Source organism: Anguilla rostrata, chromosome 18, assembly GCF_018555375.3.
Source record: "Anguilla rostrata isolate EN2019 chromosome 18, ASM1855537v3, whole genome shotgun sequence".
NCBI lineage: Eukaryota > Metazoa > Chordata > Actinopteri > Anguilliformes > Anguillidae > Anguilla > Anguilla rostrata.
In genome coordinates this window covers 17,436,191-17,452,910 of record NC_057950.1, presented here as the reverse complement: position 1 = coordinate 17,452,910, position 16,720 = coordinate 17,436,191, and the positions used below count along the sequence as shown (strand labels likewise).

Sequence of the window (16,720 nt, the reverse complement as noted above, 5' to 3'; positions counted from 1 at the left end):
TGATCTCTGATTTAGATTTATATAGAATCTGGCGGGTATTTCACAAAGCAGGACTACAGAGTTACCTGGACACTGAGTAAAACCTGGAACAGCTCAGGTTTGGGATGGTTCCAGGTTTAACTCAGTGCAGTTATCCAGCTAACTCAGTAATCCTGTTTCATGATACAGGGCTATGGACATGTATTAAATACAAAGCTCAGACTAACAGGAGTGGTCCCCAGCCTGATCTCCCAGAGTGCATCTCTCTCTCTGTCTCAGGGCCCTACATAAGAGCTAAGTCTGCGTCCATCCCCTTAGTGATGTCAGCGGGAGTTTAATCCTGGTCTGGGACAGGAATAGGGTATGTGTGGGGGGTGGCGGGGGGGCGGAGGGGATGACACGGGGGAGGTTGCTTGCCCGGCATGTGTCTGCCATAATCCCTCCTTAAATAGCCATGAACAGGAAGGCAGTTTCACAGCGTGAGCAGATGCCACATTGTCGCTCAGGGAGACGCACCTGGAGACTCATACAGGAACACACACCTGGAGACTCATTACACACACACACCTGGAGAGTCATACACACACATACGTGTGCTTGAGAAGGATAGAGGAGTTTGGGACTGCATTCTGCTATCCCCCTGGAACTCTACAGAATGAACTTCGCTGCCCAGTTCTTCTACTACACTTTCCAGAGCGATGGGACCCCCTGGAAGGCCAGCTTCAGCGACAGTGAAGAATGCGACCCCTTCTGGCAAAGGTGGGAAACTGCACCCCCAGACTGCACAGAACTTCGCTCTCCCCAGTGTCTCCTGGACACCCCAGCACCCCTCATTCCAGGTCCCGTAGCACTGCCCGAACCTCTTCCTCCTCCTCCTCCTTCTCATCCTCCTCTTCCACCTCTTCCTCATCCTCCTCCTCCTCCTTCTGAGATTCCACCTCCTCCTCGTACTCCTTCTCCAACTCCACCCGTAGATGCAGCACCTCCACCTCCAGAGGTTGTAGAGGCTGTTCCTGACCCCCAGGACAGCCTCCAATGCCCCACGCCTAGCCCTCCTCTACCTGCCTTCCAGAGCCTGGTGGGGCTCCTCCTTCGCTTGGCCCTGTCCTTCATCCTGCTCTTCTTCTGCAGGTAAAATATTCCCACCTCCAGCTCAGGAAATAAGAGGACAGAAACAGAGCCTGAGTCGGAATTGTAAAGGCGATGTTGAAGGTACTAAAAAGAGAGGAGAGATAAAAGGAGAAGCAACAGAAAATGGAGATAGGATAGGAGTGAATGATGGAGTGAATGAGGAAAATGAGTGGTGGAAAAAGAAAGGCTGGGGCTAAAAGTTTTGGGTAAATGCAGTGAACACAGAAGGGGTGGTGACGAGAATAGCATTGGGGGAAAGGTTGCAAAGCAGAACCGTAAACATGGGCCGGTTACAACTGGAAGTCAGTCCCCTGGACTCCATCTTGTGGTCGCTTTTAGTATTGCTGGCTACATGCTCTTGACTGTCATACACAGTAAAAAGGAGGAAGACTGAACTGATGCATATTACACAGTCTAAGAAACAATTGTGTGTATAATGAATGCCTGTCCATCATCACTCTGTTTTCCCTGCAATGGTTAAGTTATCTTTCTTTCTTACATGAAAGCTTAGTCATATGACATTTTCATTTAGACAGATCAGGCCAATTTCATGAACACGCTGTTCACTATTTGTTAATTCAGTCATATCACATTTTGGAAGGTTTTTGATCCTGAAACTGAACAGAAATCTTGAACTGTGGAACTGAGCAGACTCCTGTCTGGGGGAGTGAGAATGAGAGAGCTGAATGGAGAGAATAAATTGACTGCATTTATATAGCGCTTTCCCCAGAAACTACGGTAACACAATCCACTTTACAATTAATGCCTCTCATTTACCCATTCACGCGCACACACACACCAATGGCGAAAAGAGGCTCTTTTACTGAATGGACCCAGATGCTCCTGTTCCTGCTCACTACTTTATCACTGTCTGACCTGACAAGCCTCTGGGGGGAGTGGGGTTAGAGCTTGACCTGGTGACATCATCATGGGGGCAAGGCACAGAGCTTATACATATATGTAGCTTATACATACATGTAAGATACACTTCGACATTAGCTTAGCAACCATGACTTTTCATTCATTATACACATGAGCTCCACAATGTTTGTGATGAAGACATATATATATTTTTTGGCTCTGTGCTCCATAATTTTATATTTGTAATCAACCAATTCACATGTCATTAAAGTGCACATTCTCAGCTACGATTTAAGGGTTATACATTTTGGTTTCACCATGTAGAAGTCACTGCATATTTTTATACATAACCCCCCATTTCAGGGCACCATAACATTTGGGACAAATGGCTTCAGAGGTGTTTTTGATTAGTCAGGTGTGTTCAGTTGCTTCCTTTGTGCAGCTATAAGGTAGCTGTCAGTATCTAGTCTTGATTCTAGGCTTTTGATTGCCTTTGGAGTCTATTATTGGTTTTTGCCATCATGAGGACCAGAGTTGTGTCACTGAAAGACAAGGAATCCATTATGAGGCTGTCTTGCAGTGAGTGCCGCATCTCTAATTAAATCTGCTCACAGCATCATTTTAAGGTAGAATCATTTAACCTTAGCTCAGTTACTGTGCAGCATTCATTATTTTGCATCCATGCATTCATTCAAGCAACCACTAAACCTAAAAGTGATACATCTGTAATGTGCAAGAATAAATAAAATGTATTAGTTATTATATGGGGTTAGAGGTACACGCCCATTTTCCTCCTCCATTCTTCTTCCCTTTACCAGTGTGGAGGAGCGAATAGGAGGCCAAAGGAAGAACAGTGCCCCGCTGGATGGGCGGGGCCATCAGGATGGATCTGTCATGAATGGCTGCCTGGCCCGCAGGACCACGCCCATCCACCCGGAGCGGCTGAAGGACTTTGGGGAGGAGGAGTATCTAAACGGGGATGTGCGGACTCGGGAGAACAAGGTAGTGGATCAGCTTGCGCCCCAGCTGAAGTCAACGCCCAAACCTGCCAAAAAGCGGGACAGCGAGATCAAGGCCCCACCAAAACCCAAGACCCCACCCAAGACACCGCCTAAGACCCCGCCCAAGGCCCCGCCCGAGGCCCCGCCCGTGCACCTGCGCTTCGAGGATATCAGTGCAGCCGCCTTCAAAATCCAGTCAGGGCTACAGAAGACCCCCTGCACGGTATGCCATACACAGCCGTCCCTGTATTGTTCCCTTTACTGAGCTGTCCAATCACTGCGATTCCTTTACTGAGCCGTCCAATCACTGTGATTCTTTACTTAACTGTCCAATCACTGTGATTCCTTTACTGAGCTGTCCAATCACTGCAAACTGCGCACCTTCCGCTGGGCTGTTAGGGGAGCAGTTCTGTGTTTCTGTGTAACAGCAGCCGGACAGAAGGTGATCCCTGTCCTTCTCCTCTTTCTCAGTATTCCCGCCTGTCCAAGCAGTACGGCATGGAGATCTTCCTGAAAAAGGAACACCTGCACTACACAGGGTCTGTGAAGGAGAGAGGGGTGCTGTACCTCCTCACCTCCCTCAGACAGGTAAGCCTGCCTCACTGCCCCGCCCCATTCACCTGAGAAACCCTGAGGTGCTCCTTACTGTCACACGATGGAATAGTAGCATTTGCTTTAAACTTAGAGTTACCTGTTTTTTTTTCAAAATGTTCGCGCTTCTGCTCTGACTGATGATGCTAACACTGCTTCTATTCGTGTCCCAAATGTACTTTCCTTTGAGAGGGTTGCCTAGTTACAGCAGCCTTTGGTTTTTTCTGGTCTCTTTATGGCCCTCCTAGTTTTCTCCCTGCTGGTGCAGGTGTCACGGAGCGAGCTTCTGGCTCCAGTGAAGCTGAGGGGTTCTGCTCCCTGCCATGGTCATTACGTGTGCCCAGGTCTTAAATTAAAATGGCGGCGTGACGCTATGGCTCAGTTATTTCCTCGCTGGGGATTAACTCCTGCATCGGTTTGGCTGCCTTGCCATTGCCTCTCCCACAGGTGGAGGGTTCCCATAAATAACTTTCAATCCCTTTTAGGAACAGAATGTTCTGGAGAGAGACAGCCATGATCATTAGTTCCATCCGTTCTGTTTTTTCAATTACTGAGCTAGGGCAGATGACGAGCTGCAAATTGCTCTTGAAAGTAAATTGTTGTTGGAAGGGAAATTCACCAAATGCGAGGAGGGAAAAGTTCTTTGCATTTGCGAATGCAGGCAGAAAAGTTTTATTTAATCTTAACTTCCCCTGTGAACTTTGATTTGATGGAAGTGACGACATATAGTACCTAAAGTGGTTAACCAGTTTCTTCAGTAAATATCAATTAAATTAAATTATGTTTTGTTTGTATAGCATTTTCATCTTCACAGGTCCCACTGAGAAGGCAGTGGCAAAGAAAATTACTATCCAAATCCTGGGTATAAAATGTAAACAGTGCATGCTTCTCTGGAAAACGGGCTTTGCTAAGCTAATAATTAACCCAAAAACATATTATGTGCATGCGTGCATGTGCGTGTGTGCATGCATGCGTGTGTCTGTGCATGTGTGTGTGTGCGTGCATGTGCGTGTGTGTGTGCATGCGTGTACCTGTGCATGTGTGTGCATACGTGCATGTGCATGTGTGTCTGTGTGTGTGTGTGTTGTTGAACAGTGAGTGTGTACATGGATGCACATGCGTAAATACTTGCTTTATTCACCATTGCCAGGCAGGGATGTGCTGATGTTTGTGCAGATTTCTGCATACTAAAGCAGTGACTGAGTCCTGTAAATGGCAGGAGCAGCAGAGGAAGGGGGTGATCGTGGCGACAGACAGTAACTTCTCCATGGCGGTGTCGCACCACGCTGCCGACCTGCGCATCCCTGTCTTCGTCATCATGCCGGCCGGCAGCTCCCCGGCGCGGCTGCGCATATACCGCGACTACGGCGCCATGGTGATCTCCTACGGCAGCACGCCGCAGCACTCCCAGAACCACGCCCGACACCTGGCCAAGGAGAACGACTACCTGTACCTGGAGGAGTGAGTCTGTCATCTGCACCTCAATACACTACCCGCACACACACACACACACACAAAATTATACAAAACCATCTTAACATGTAACATACTATACAAACCTTTTGAATTTATACTATTTTGTAATTAACAATTTCATTGAATTAATGTTCCTTTCTTTTCCATTGTTCATTGCTGTCATTACATTTCACACAAATTCTTTTGAACAGGATGCTGTTGGAATACCTCTCCATCGCACTCCATTGTACGTTCTTAAGTGTTTGCTCTCTCTCTGTCCATCTCTCTCTCTCCCTCTCTCTGTCTGTCTCTCTCTCTCTCTCTCTCTCTCTCTCTCTCTTTCTCAGAGATGACAGTGCAGTGTACATGGCGGGGCTGGGTACGGTGGGGATGGAGGTCTACGAGCAGGTGCCCAGGCTGGATGCGGTCATCCTGCCTGTGGGAGGGAACTGCAGCCTGCTGGCTGGTGCTGCGGCAGCCCTCAAGCACATCAACCCCCGAATCGCTGTCATCGTGAGTCACCTGTGTGTGCTGTGTCACCAGTGCACTGTAATACCTGTGTGTGCTGTGTCACCTGTGCACTGTAATACCTGTGTGTACTGTTTCACCTGTGCACCACGGTACCTGTGTGTGCTGTGTCACCTGTGCACTGTAATATCTGTGTGTGCTGCGTCACCTGTGCACCACAATACCTGTGTGTGCTGTGTCCCTGTGTAAAATATTACCTGTGTGTGCAGTGTTACCTGTGCATCATAATACCTGTGTGCTGTGTCTCTGTGTAAAATATTACTTGTGTGCTGTGCCCCTGTCTCTGTCAGGGAGTTGAGCTGGAAGATTACCCTGTCCTTCTCCAGTCTCTTAAAAACGACTGTCCTGTCAAAGACCTCTACAGCTCCCCCAACAGGAAGCTCTATGGAGGTACAGTTTCTGCCTAATCTCCTCAGCACCTTCATCCCTTCATTACTTGGTCTGTTTAGCTGTCACATTCTGGCCTGATATTACTGGCATTCGGCTGACATTTTCAGCTTGTTGATCTCTTGACTTCTCTAGCTGATTGTTCTGTGGGTGCTCAAATGCTGATGCCAGTAGAGTCTATAAGGCCAACAGATACTTTGCATTTTTAACATTGAATGATCAGTCCCAACTGTTGTTAAACATTTACAGTTGGATGTATACTATGAATATTTATGAAGGGATGTGACCAAGTACAGTACTGTTGCACCGGGTGTTCTGTACTATGGTTATATAGCACTGAAAACTCCTGTTCCCAACCAGAACATACTGTTGTTTAGACATAGGAAGGATAGGTCAGTAATGGAGCAGCCGACCATCTGGTAAAAATATAGAATCTGTGATGCTGGATTTTTGCTTTCACCTGTGACCTTTGACTGTTAACCTACAACCTTTTCCTCACACATTGTTGCTTCAGACTTGGTGGATCCTCCCCTGGGTGGACATGCATTTCAGCTGGCCAAGAAGCTGGTGGACAAAGTAGTCTCTGTGAGGTACTGCCCCACCCCAATTCAGCACCCCATTTCCCTCCGATGAGCCGTCTCTCTCCCCGGAACCGCTCACCCCTCATCTCTCCCTCACCCTGCCTGTCTCCGGCAGAGAGGAGGAGGCTCTGGTGGCCATGCTTCGGTTCCAGGAGTACGAGAGGTCCACCGTAGACGCTGAAGGGGCCATTGGACTGGCTGCCATCTTAGCTGGGAAGCTGCCCGAGCTCAAAGGAAAGAGGTGAGACCGGTGACAATAACCACTTACTGACGTGTTGCATTAAAATGGACAATACTGCTTAATTATGGTGTGGATATATTTTATTTCAGTTCATTTCCTTAGTTATATGTTTTGTGATATTGATACATGCTAATGGTAAAACAGGCTGAAAATGATATGAGATCATCTGAATCAAGTCCACCTCTCCATTGCCCCCTGTCCCCCACCCCTCTCTCTCTCTCTCTCAGGGTCTCAGTGGTAGTGAGCAGTGCTAACATGGAGCTAGGCGTTATCAGGAAGTGTGTGGAGCGGGCCCTGGTTCTTGACGAGCAGGTTGTGCGGTTTACGGTGGAGCTTGGGGACTTGCCTGGTGACATGGCCAAGCTGCTGGACATTCTGGCCAGAGAGGACGTCAGGTAAGCTGGGTGTAGCAGCGGAATCAGATCCTGAACTGGAAGAAGAAAATTTATAACTACAGAGACATAGCCCTGCAGGAAACCCAGGTTTTACTCACAGCTGAGCACTTGGAGAACAGGTATAAATCAGTAGATAAGGGTGCAATGTAGTCCAGGAAACTCAGCTACCTCACTTCCAAAATAAAGCATCTTTGTGCCATGGCACTAACCATGCATTAGGTCCTGTAGGGAGGCAGGCTAGTGTGAGCATTTACATGAGACATACTCATACTATACATTTTGTTACCATGTGCAACAAAGCACACTGAAATCTTATCAGTTATTGGTCTGATCCCTTATTTAATAAGAAAGCACTGCGTTAAATAATAACCTTTTTGTGGCCAATTAACAATGACACACCTGGTTAAAAATGCAAGAGTGAAGTTTTTTCATTCTGGCACATTCTGATTAGAGAACCTCTCTGTTGGCCAAGCCCTGTACAGAAGCATCTGCTAGTGTGAGAGGCTGCGCTCGGTCAGTGACCCAGCTGCAGCTTTGCCTCGTGTGACCCCTGACCCCTTCTGTCCAGGGCTCTCTGCTCTGCCTTCCTCTTGCACTGCATCACTTCAAACCACAGGTGCTACAGCAGTCAAAGATGTGCTGAAGCAGGGCTTGTTTTAAGCAGGGTAACATTATGCTGAAGTAAGCCTGATGTTATGGCCAGCAGGAAGGAGCACTGGGGTAGCTATATTCCCTGTTCATCACATACCCCTTCCCCTAATCATTTTCCCAATCTCTTTATATTCCTAACTTTCTTTGCCTCTCCCTTCTCCCCTCCCCCTATCTTTTCTTCATAATCTCACGGTCTTCTTTCTCCATCTTTCTTTCCCAATCACCCTCTCTTTCTTCTCCCTTCTTATCTGCGTATTCCTGTGCCTCTCTCTTTCTCAGGTTGCTCAGTGTGTGTCACCGGAGACACAGCGACAGATCCAATCTCTTTAAAGCTCAGGTGAGGGTACACTCCTCCTTCTGTGACCCCTCTATCGTTATGGAAACCAGGGTCAGCAGCCATTTGACTCTGTGACTAATTTGCGGGCTAAGTTGGTGCAGTGAGATGAGTTGTGTAGACAGGAAGTAATGAAGTAATCTTTCCTCCAGTCCAGGCCTGATGTGTTTGGTGGAGGAGAACAGGATGCGATCTGACTGAACACTGAGTGAGATGCTTGTTTTACAGGTGGAGTGCGTGGTCGAGATGCGGGACAAAACACAGAGTTCCCAACTGCGAACCACACTCTCCGAGCGTTATCCGTCCCTGTGCTGGCTGGATCGATGACCTCTGGGTGTTCAACACTGTGCACACAAACACACACATATACACAGAGCATACATACTGAACACACACACACTAAACAGACACAGATACACTCACACACACTAAACAGACACACATACACACACATATACACAAAGCATACATACATAAACACACATACACTCACATACACGCACACACACACACACACACACACACACTAAACAGACACACATACACACATATGCACAAAGCACACATACTAAACACACATACACTCTCACACACTAAACACACACACATACACACACAGGCACACACACACACTAAACAGACATACATGTGCACACATGGGCACACACACACTAAACGTCCATACACAGAGAGCTTACATACAAAACACACTCACACTAAACCAGTGATATTCATTCCTGGTCCTGACAGGCCGCAGGGTCCGCTGAATTTTTTTGTTACTCAGCACTTAATTCAATTTAGTGCAGTCAATCAATTAAAGCAGTCAATTACAATTAATTCACCAGACCTGGTTTCTCGGATCTGAATTAGTTGCTGGTATTAAGGTGAAAACCAAACCCACCAGGACCGCCAGGACCAGGAATGAAGGTCACAGCACTAAACACACACACACACCCTCTCGTACACACACAAATAGGCATGTGCACATGTGCATAGAGCAGTCAAATACTCTTAGGTAGAGACCATAATGCAGACATTTGCATTTACTCAGTATACTTTTATTTGGAACAGGAGATTTTCTGTCATAAAAATATTTTGTGGACATTGTAAAAAAATATGTGAGACTAGGATAGAGGGTGTATCTTGGGGTTTCTTGTGGCATAATGCTGTTTTGCAAGTTACTGTAAAATCTGGTATGGGCCCACATTTTTTTATGTCAGGACTCAGGGACACAATTTGATGCAAACTACTGTGTTAAACACGCCACTTTACAGTGCCCCTGAAATTGCAGAGGAAACACTCCAGATTTTTACAGGAATTATTATGTTAAAGCATTGTACATAATTATTGTTTGTATGTGTGTGCTGGAAAGAAAATATAAATATATTCTAGTTTGTAGATTGTTATCGGTATTTTATTTACCGATTTGCCATTTAATAAGGAAAATTACTGAAGATATTTGAAAATTGATTTCCATGCAAAAAGGATATAGCCTACTATAGGACATCAGAACCTGTAACTTGCAGTGGGTGATAGGACACCAAGATGCCTACTTACATTATCCTGTTCAACTCAGTGGTAAAAGAAACAGGTACTGAAATAGAAACAAGCCAGCCAAAGGTGGCCATGGTCCAACTGGCTGATCCTCTTACCTCCTTCAGAGGGTGAGAGAAAGAGAGGGAGAGTGATGCAGAGAGAGAGAGAGAGCGAGCCTGAAATGAAAAGTGTTACCTGTGCTGAAGATACCATCCCTCCGATTAACGGCTGGAGACAGTGCTGAGCGAGAGATGGGAGATTAACGGGGACTAATTCCCCTAAGTTTGTTAGTGAAGGACGACCTGACCCTGCTGGTCTTAGTGCGTAGTGCCCGAGCACAGATCACCGCTTCTCCTTCCTGGTCTGGGCGAAGGCGGTTTCCACACCATGCAACCGCAGCTCGACCCAGCGAATCAGTCACACTGGAGCCACTAGCACAATAGCCAACAAAAAAACCTTGTGGTCTTGAAAATCTATTTTTAGCAACGATGCTGGTAAAGAGCTTCAATTATTTCTGCAGAAAGTGCTCTAGCCAAAAATGTGCTGATATTCTGTACATGCTGCCTCTACTGAGCGGCGCACTCAAAAGACTGTGAGCTGAAAATTTGTTGTTGACAGTGTGACTAACATATTTTATTACTGGGCAAAGGCTGCTTTTGATTCTGAATGATGAATTATTTTCACCCAAGGCATGTATAAGACTGGGACAGTAGCCGAAGCCTAGAGTGGAACTGGGCCTTGAGACCTGATGGTCTGCAAACCTAGCTTGATTACTGCCTCTCCACGCGGCCTACCGTGTCCAGCACTGCGCCGCGGCATCCAGGTGAGAGCACACCTCTGGGCCCGCACAGATAGAGGCCTCCCAGGGAGCCGTGTAGCTGACCAATGAGGAGACAGCCGGTAAGAGGCTTTCACTGAGCGGCCTGGTGAACGGGAGTCAATAAGACAACCCCTTAAAAGAGCGCTTTGTGCTATCTCAGTTTTGCAGGGCGTATTGAAGCTAAACGCATGCAGAGGTTTCGCTGACGATTACTGGATGGCTTTTCCGCCGCAGACCTTATGTTCCGGTTGGACATCGGTGTTCAGAGATAAATGCAGGCAGGGGTAGGCACTAACGGTCATTGTTGTGTGAAAATGCTAAGACCCACTGCTTAAAGATAAGATCCACTTTAATTGAATGTTCACAGCATCCGGTCTTTATTCAAGCCCTACAGCTACCAGAATTTTTTTTTTAAACATAAAATGAAATAACAAAATTCACACAATCAACACACTTGTCATCAATTTACACCAAAGTTTAGTGTTATTTTTGTTGGATCATTTTTAAAATACTTTTTAAAATTATTTTTCGGGGAATCTTTAGCAGTGTCTTCAAGCTCTCAAGCAGTACATAAGGAATGGCTCCTAAAAGTGTCCTGCTGGTACATGTAAAAAGGTGGCTACTCCCTCCACGGGGAGAGAATGTGTGTGCATACTTATTGGCCAAACCGTATTGGTGGCCATGGTTCCAACTGGTTGAGAATTCAGGGTGCCTTGGTACTTGGCTCAGTTATCTTGGAACCGATTGGTTGATGAATCAGGGTGGTCTTGTTGGTCTCGGTACCGATTGGTCAAGCTTTCAGAGTGGCCTCACTGATCTTGGTACTGATTGGTCAGTGTTTGGACCCATAGGATTCCACTGGTCTCACTGCCGTTTGGGGCGGGGATCGGGCTTGTATTTTAGCAGCAGGATCAAAGAGGCAAAGCCAAACAGGAAGGTCTGCAGGAACCACAGGGCTCGAGTCGTCAGACTGTCCACTCCTTTATCACTGTGGAGATGCAAACAGGAAACAGTCACTATCTCTATGCTCCCTACCACCAAAAACAAAAACTGCTGCAGAAAACTAGATTACTACTCTCCCATGCCCCCCTGTGGTACAAACTAAATTAGTTTTTGATTAATTTATCCTTCTGAATGGCTTGGAGTCCTTTTTACCCAATTAATAACAATTCATTTAAAAAAACAGGTTTTTCTTCAACGTACACAAGTTGACCCCCACAGCCACCTCTGACAACTGAAGCATAAAACCAATGTAACTTTTCATAATTAGATACATATAAATGCAGTACATGTACTACAGTAGCAGGTTTGTGTAAGGCCGTTCATCTTGTCAAAGTAATTCACTTCATTTAATCATTATTTCATTTTGCTTCTGAAGATGACTGATACCAGATGCATCTGCATTCTATTCACAACTTCACTGTGAGAACAACATCTGTGGTCACTGTGGCCAACCCCAGACAGACAGGAAACTGGGGGCTGCTCAGTAGCCTACAGGCTTGGGGCAGTGGGGTGCAGCGCGCCATAATGAGCGGCTTGCTCCGGAATGGGAGCCTTACCTGCAGACCTTCAGGCTGTAGAGGGCTTCAGCCACATGCACGAGCCAGGCCATCCACCAGCTGCAACATAGGACAGCAGCAGTCAAACCCCAGGCTTATGGATCCTTTATGACATCATAACGCCACCCTCCCATTCAGGGTAGCTCGCCACATTCCAAATGTTCCCAACATTCCACCAGCTTTGTCTTGGTTTTAAACATGAACTGTAAAAAATGAACGGAATGCTTTGCTACCATTCAGTCAGACCATAATCCATGTTATCATCGGGACACTTCAAATGTGATAAGTAGAGGAAAGGTCACTCTAACTAATGTTAACATCTAAAATCTAACAAATTACAGTAAGTAGGACAGTTCTATTGTTGTAGAGCCTGGGAGTGTGGCACTGGTGTGGCACTGTGTCCCTGAATTCTGACATCAAAAAAAGGGGCCCGTACTGAAGACAGTCCTCTTTGGTGAAAAAGAATAGCCTATGTAGAGATATGACATGTGATTATTGTACACACATATGCACACACATAGGCTACCCAATGCAGCGTGGTATGATTTTTAAGACAGGCACTCACCCAGTGTACAGGAGAGGGTAGTGATTTTCAAGCAGGTATTTGGACAGTGATCCCAGGGGACCCAGCATGTCAAAGGGTATCTGCTCTGGCCAAAACACTGTGCACTAGAACACACACCCCCCCACACACACACACACACACACACCATCAGCTCTGTACAATGCCTACAGAAACACCCATACAAAGGCAAACATGCAGCGAAAAGCTCCAGCACAAACTGTCTGACACTTATTCAACAGATAAACCTTTATCCGACAAGATAAGCGAGGAGACTTGAGTCGACATTCTGATATGCGCAGATCCTTCAGCGGGGAAAATAATCTCTTCTGATTAGTACAACACTCCACAATCTTCAGGACGCTGAATGCACAGATGGCCCAAGGCAGTTATCACAGTGCCTTCATACTAGCAGGGGATTACTGAACCTGGCTCACTATAACTGCAGATCTTTAACAATGTAGCTATGTGATCAATGTCCACAGATCAATCAGAGATCAAAGTCTAGCCTACTTATATTCAGCATGGACACAGTTCCAGTCAAATACCACCTGAGGTAAACTCCCTGTGCTTGCACACCAACCACTGAAATCCCTTCAGCAATTTTCTGTTGCAAGATGAGGAGACTAGTAAAATGTTCAGGGATTTTAAGCTCCATGTGATGCAGCTGTGCTACAATGTACTGATTTCTTTCATTTCAGACTCATTTCCACACATTAATCTTGAAGAAAACAACTTGCTATGCAAGTGAACAGAAGGACACAACAGTGCTAAATAAGATCACAAAAGTTACACCGCCACACTTTTGCTTATTCCCAATATTTGAAAAAAAAAAAAACCTTGAGCTTGAATTTCGTGAGAAAAAAAAAAGATTTCGTTGTCTATAGAGACATAAAGATTCAGCGCAGACACATATTAAACGTGAAAAATTCTCATTCTATGAAATGTAGCCTATACATTCCAATTTAGGATAAATGGGATATCACGGCTTGAAAAGTTGTACAAGAACAAAAACTGTAATCGTCTGTCACGTGTACATTTCATTTTATTTAAAAAAAAGAAAGAAAATGACTGGTTTTATTTCTGACATTTTCGACTTGCCATTTTACCTTTCTGTGTTACAACCTGTTAAAAATCTACAAATAATGTGCATTTGAAGCCTAGTCTACTGTTACTCCATGCACTATATTTGAATGGACCTGCCATAATAAAACAGTCAGCTAGAAAATACAATGGCGATCCGACTATGTGTGATACGCTACGTGTTGATGTATACTTTTGGAATCCGATCATGTCACAGTTTTTATTTATTTATTTAATTAATCTTCATAAAATTAGCTACAGTAACGTGCTGGCTGGCGTTGTACGATGGGGCTCGCGCCAGCCGGAACCTGTTTGTGGTGACACAAGTTAGCTTACGAAGGCAACAAACCAAAGCAAGCACACACTCTAAAGACACTAAACAACTCAAAATGCGTTCTAACTTTACGATGGTCCAACGATCTTACCGTGTAATATCCCATGGAGAAAAAGATTACTGAAATCCAAAATAGACTTGGATTCTTGAAATACGCACATGCATCAGTCCTCGCCATGGTTATTTTTTACAGTCTCTGGGTTATACAAGCGATGCAGTCCTACTGCCAAATATGCTCGATGTGCAATTATATGAACAGCGCCGACGAACCCAAAATATCAAAATATCATTTATTTTACAGTGCATAGTTAGAAATGACAATTCATAGGTGCATTCTTTTGCATTGTGTATGTTTGGCCATTACATGGATATTTATAATTTATTATTGATATTTAATGTGCAGCGATGCAGATATGGAAATGCATATGAACCAGGGCTGTAGCCTATTGCTAGGCTATCTTTTAATGATTTATTTTATCTGATCTTTTTAAAAAGTATTTTTATTTTGTTTGTTCCCCATCCCCTTGCATTACATACACATTCCATAACAGTTTTTACAATTTGTCTCACATGGCTAATTGCAATACGAGATCATAGGTTATAAAATTAAATTATGTTTATAATAAACAAAAATTATTAAAAAACAAAATGTATCTTTTTGTAGTTATTTCCTGGTAGATATGTCTAGTAAATCATCGTAGCCTACAGTACAGCATAAAACTACTACTATTTCAAAAAATTCTTATTCTTATACAAAAAAACCTTATTAGGCTACCAGTAATATAGCCTAATGATGACGTGATGTAAAGAAAATGAGGGGCGAAAGCGAAGTTGCAATGACAACCGACTTCGTTGTTTTTCGTGTTTATAATCTGTTCTCCGATGTGACATTATCGGGTTATTTGTTTATCAATAGGGCCAAAGTTGGTAGCATTTCCCAAGTTACATGCCTGAATTTGAACCTGTTAAACTTGCGTCGCCTTACAGCAAGCGTCTAGAGCAGGCTGTCAAATTGCTACTGTAAATACATCGGCCTCAACGATTAAGAAACAATTTTTATAAAAGGGAGTAGCCTACTAAATTCCATGTTGGAAGTAGTCGTGTTTGTGATCGCAGTGTGATTGACACAGAAAATGCATAATGAGGCTTGCATAAAAACGGGGATTAAAAAAGTGTTGATTTAAAATGATGCTTTTGAACACACTCACCCACTCAATACGATGAATCAAATGCTAACGATCTTATAAATCGTTCTGGACGAGCGAGGATTGATGAGTGGATTACACCGCTTTAATATGAACAGACATATTTTATTCGGTGTGAAGTGGTTGCTGATTAATACTTTGTTCTGCTTTTTGCAAGGTTGTCGATTGTCCTACAGCACTTAGTCTACACATTTTATCTAGAAAAACTGAAACAATTTATTACACTGAGAAACCACTATATTAACATACCCTCAGTGGCATATATTCAAACAAGTGGGCCTCTTCGCCATTTACATTTGTTGAGATATTGAAGATTTATTTTGAAATAAATAAATAAAAAGTTACTTCATGCATGAATTCAAATAAAAAATTAACAACCTGCCTGCATGAATAATAATTGTAATGATAAAATATGCATAATTTTAGCTGTATTTTAAGGTTGTCAATCTATGAACTAGCAACTATTTATGATAAACTTATGTTGGCAGATATTTGAATTATAATTATAACCACTCATGTAAGCACACTATGTTAAATGATAAAGAAATACTTAAATAAATAAAAGTTGATATTCTTCATAGTTTGCTCAAGGAAATCAATTTGTGTTTGCAAGATCTATCTTGCCAGTAGCAGAAACAACCAATTTAGACATTAGTCAATTCTCCCTTTAGAAATCAAAAACTGCAATTATGCTTTATAGTTTATAGATTGTATTTCAAGTTTGTGGTACTATTCTAGTAAATTAAGGCCCCAACATATTCAGTTCTCTCTGTTCAGCTCTAGATTCAACTCTAATTTTCAGTGTTTTATAGGCATAGGGAATGAGCTTTTTTTTTTTTTTTTTTTTTAAAGATTCTGTGTTTGGTTCACTGTTAAGCTACACCAGGTCTTATGATAGTGTCTCTGTGTCAGGCAAGATTTGATTTTTAAATGGCAATTCTGTTTCCCCAGAGGTATCCAGCCAGGTACATTCAGTGGAGACTGTTCCTTCTGTTAAATTCAGAGAATAAAAAGCACCTTTGTTTTCAGCTTTGTATTTATTTATTTATTTATTTATATGAAATGAATGCTGTTGAGTAAATGTGTGCTCATTGGCTGCGATGGCAGTGGGGCTGCACATGTCCGGACAGGCCAGGTTTCTGTGCATTGGGCCTGGCTGGGAGTGCCTCTCAGCTCCCTCTGTTTTCCCAGCTGAAGGGGGACCACACTGCCAGTGAACACAAGTTGTGACAATGCCAGAGTTAGTTATCCCTGTTTTAACACTTTTGATTGCCTGAATCTTTTGTTTTGTATTTGAATAGGGGAGAAACAGAAGTAGCAAAAAGGTTGTATTCAAGTTGCTTACACTGATTAGTGAGCAACATTTTACAAATGGCTACTTACATTGAGTTAATAATTGTAAGGCTTTTGTTTTATTGATTAAAATGGTTCAGGGTACTTGTTTACAGAGTAATTATAATGAAATACTTTTTTGCATGACATTGAA

General features: G+C 43.9%; 2 protein-coding genes across 3 annotated transcripts; one reads left to right on the top strand and one right to left on the bottom strand.

The window, feature by feature from the left end:
- Positions 1-438: 438 nt before the first annotated feature.
- On the top strand, positions 439-14,213 carry LOC135244821 (L-threonine ammonia-lyase). 2 transcript variants are annotated; one of them, XM_064317406.1, is made up of 11 exons: positions 439-738; positions 2,790-3,195; positions 3,444-3,560; positions 4,789-5,024; positions 5,366-5,531; positions 5,837-5,936; positions 6,448-6,523; positions 6,630-6,755; positions 6,983-7,150; positions 8,081-8,138; positions 8,364-14,213. In XM_064317406.1, the coding sequence occupies exons 1-11, from the start codon at positions 635-637 to the stop codon at positions 8,460-8,462; spliced, it is 1,656 nt and encodes a 551-aa protein (XP_064173476.1). In that variant the 5' UTR covers positions 439-634; the 3' UTR covers positions 8,463-14,213. The 2 variants fall into 2 exon arrangements, with proteins under 2 accessions (XP_064173476.1, XP_064173475.1); XM_064317405.1 differs by having other exon boundaries at positions 440-738; positions 4,783-5,024.
- On the bottom strand, positions 11,209-14,208 carry tmem254 (transmembrane protein 254). Its single transcript, XM_064317408.1, has 4 exons — positions 14,121-14,208; positions 12,616-12,719; positions 12,051-12,110; positions 11,209-11,479 (listed from the first exon to the last, which is right to left on the bottom strand). Exons 1-4 carry the CDS (start codon positions 14,205-14,207, stop codon positions 11,356-11,358), a joined length of 375 nt encoding a protein of 124 aa, XP_064173478.1. The 5' UTR covers position 14,208; the 3' UTR covers positions 11,209-11,355.
- Positions 14,214-16,720: the final 2,507 nt, after the last annotated feature.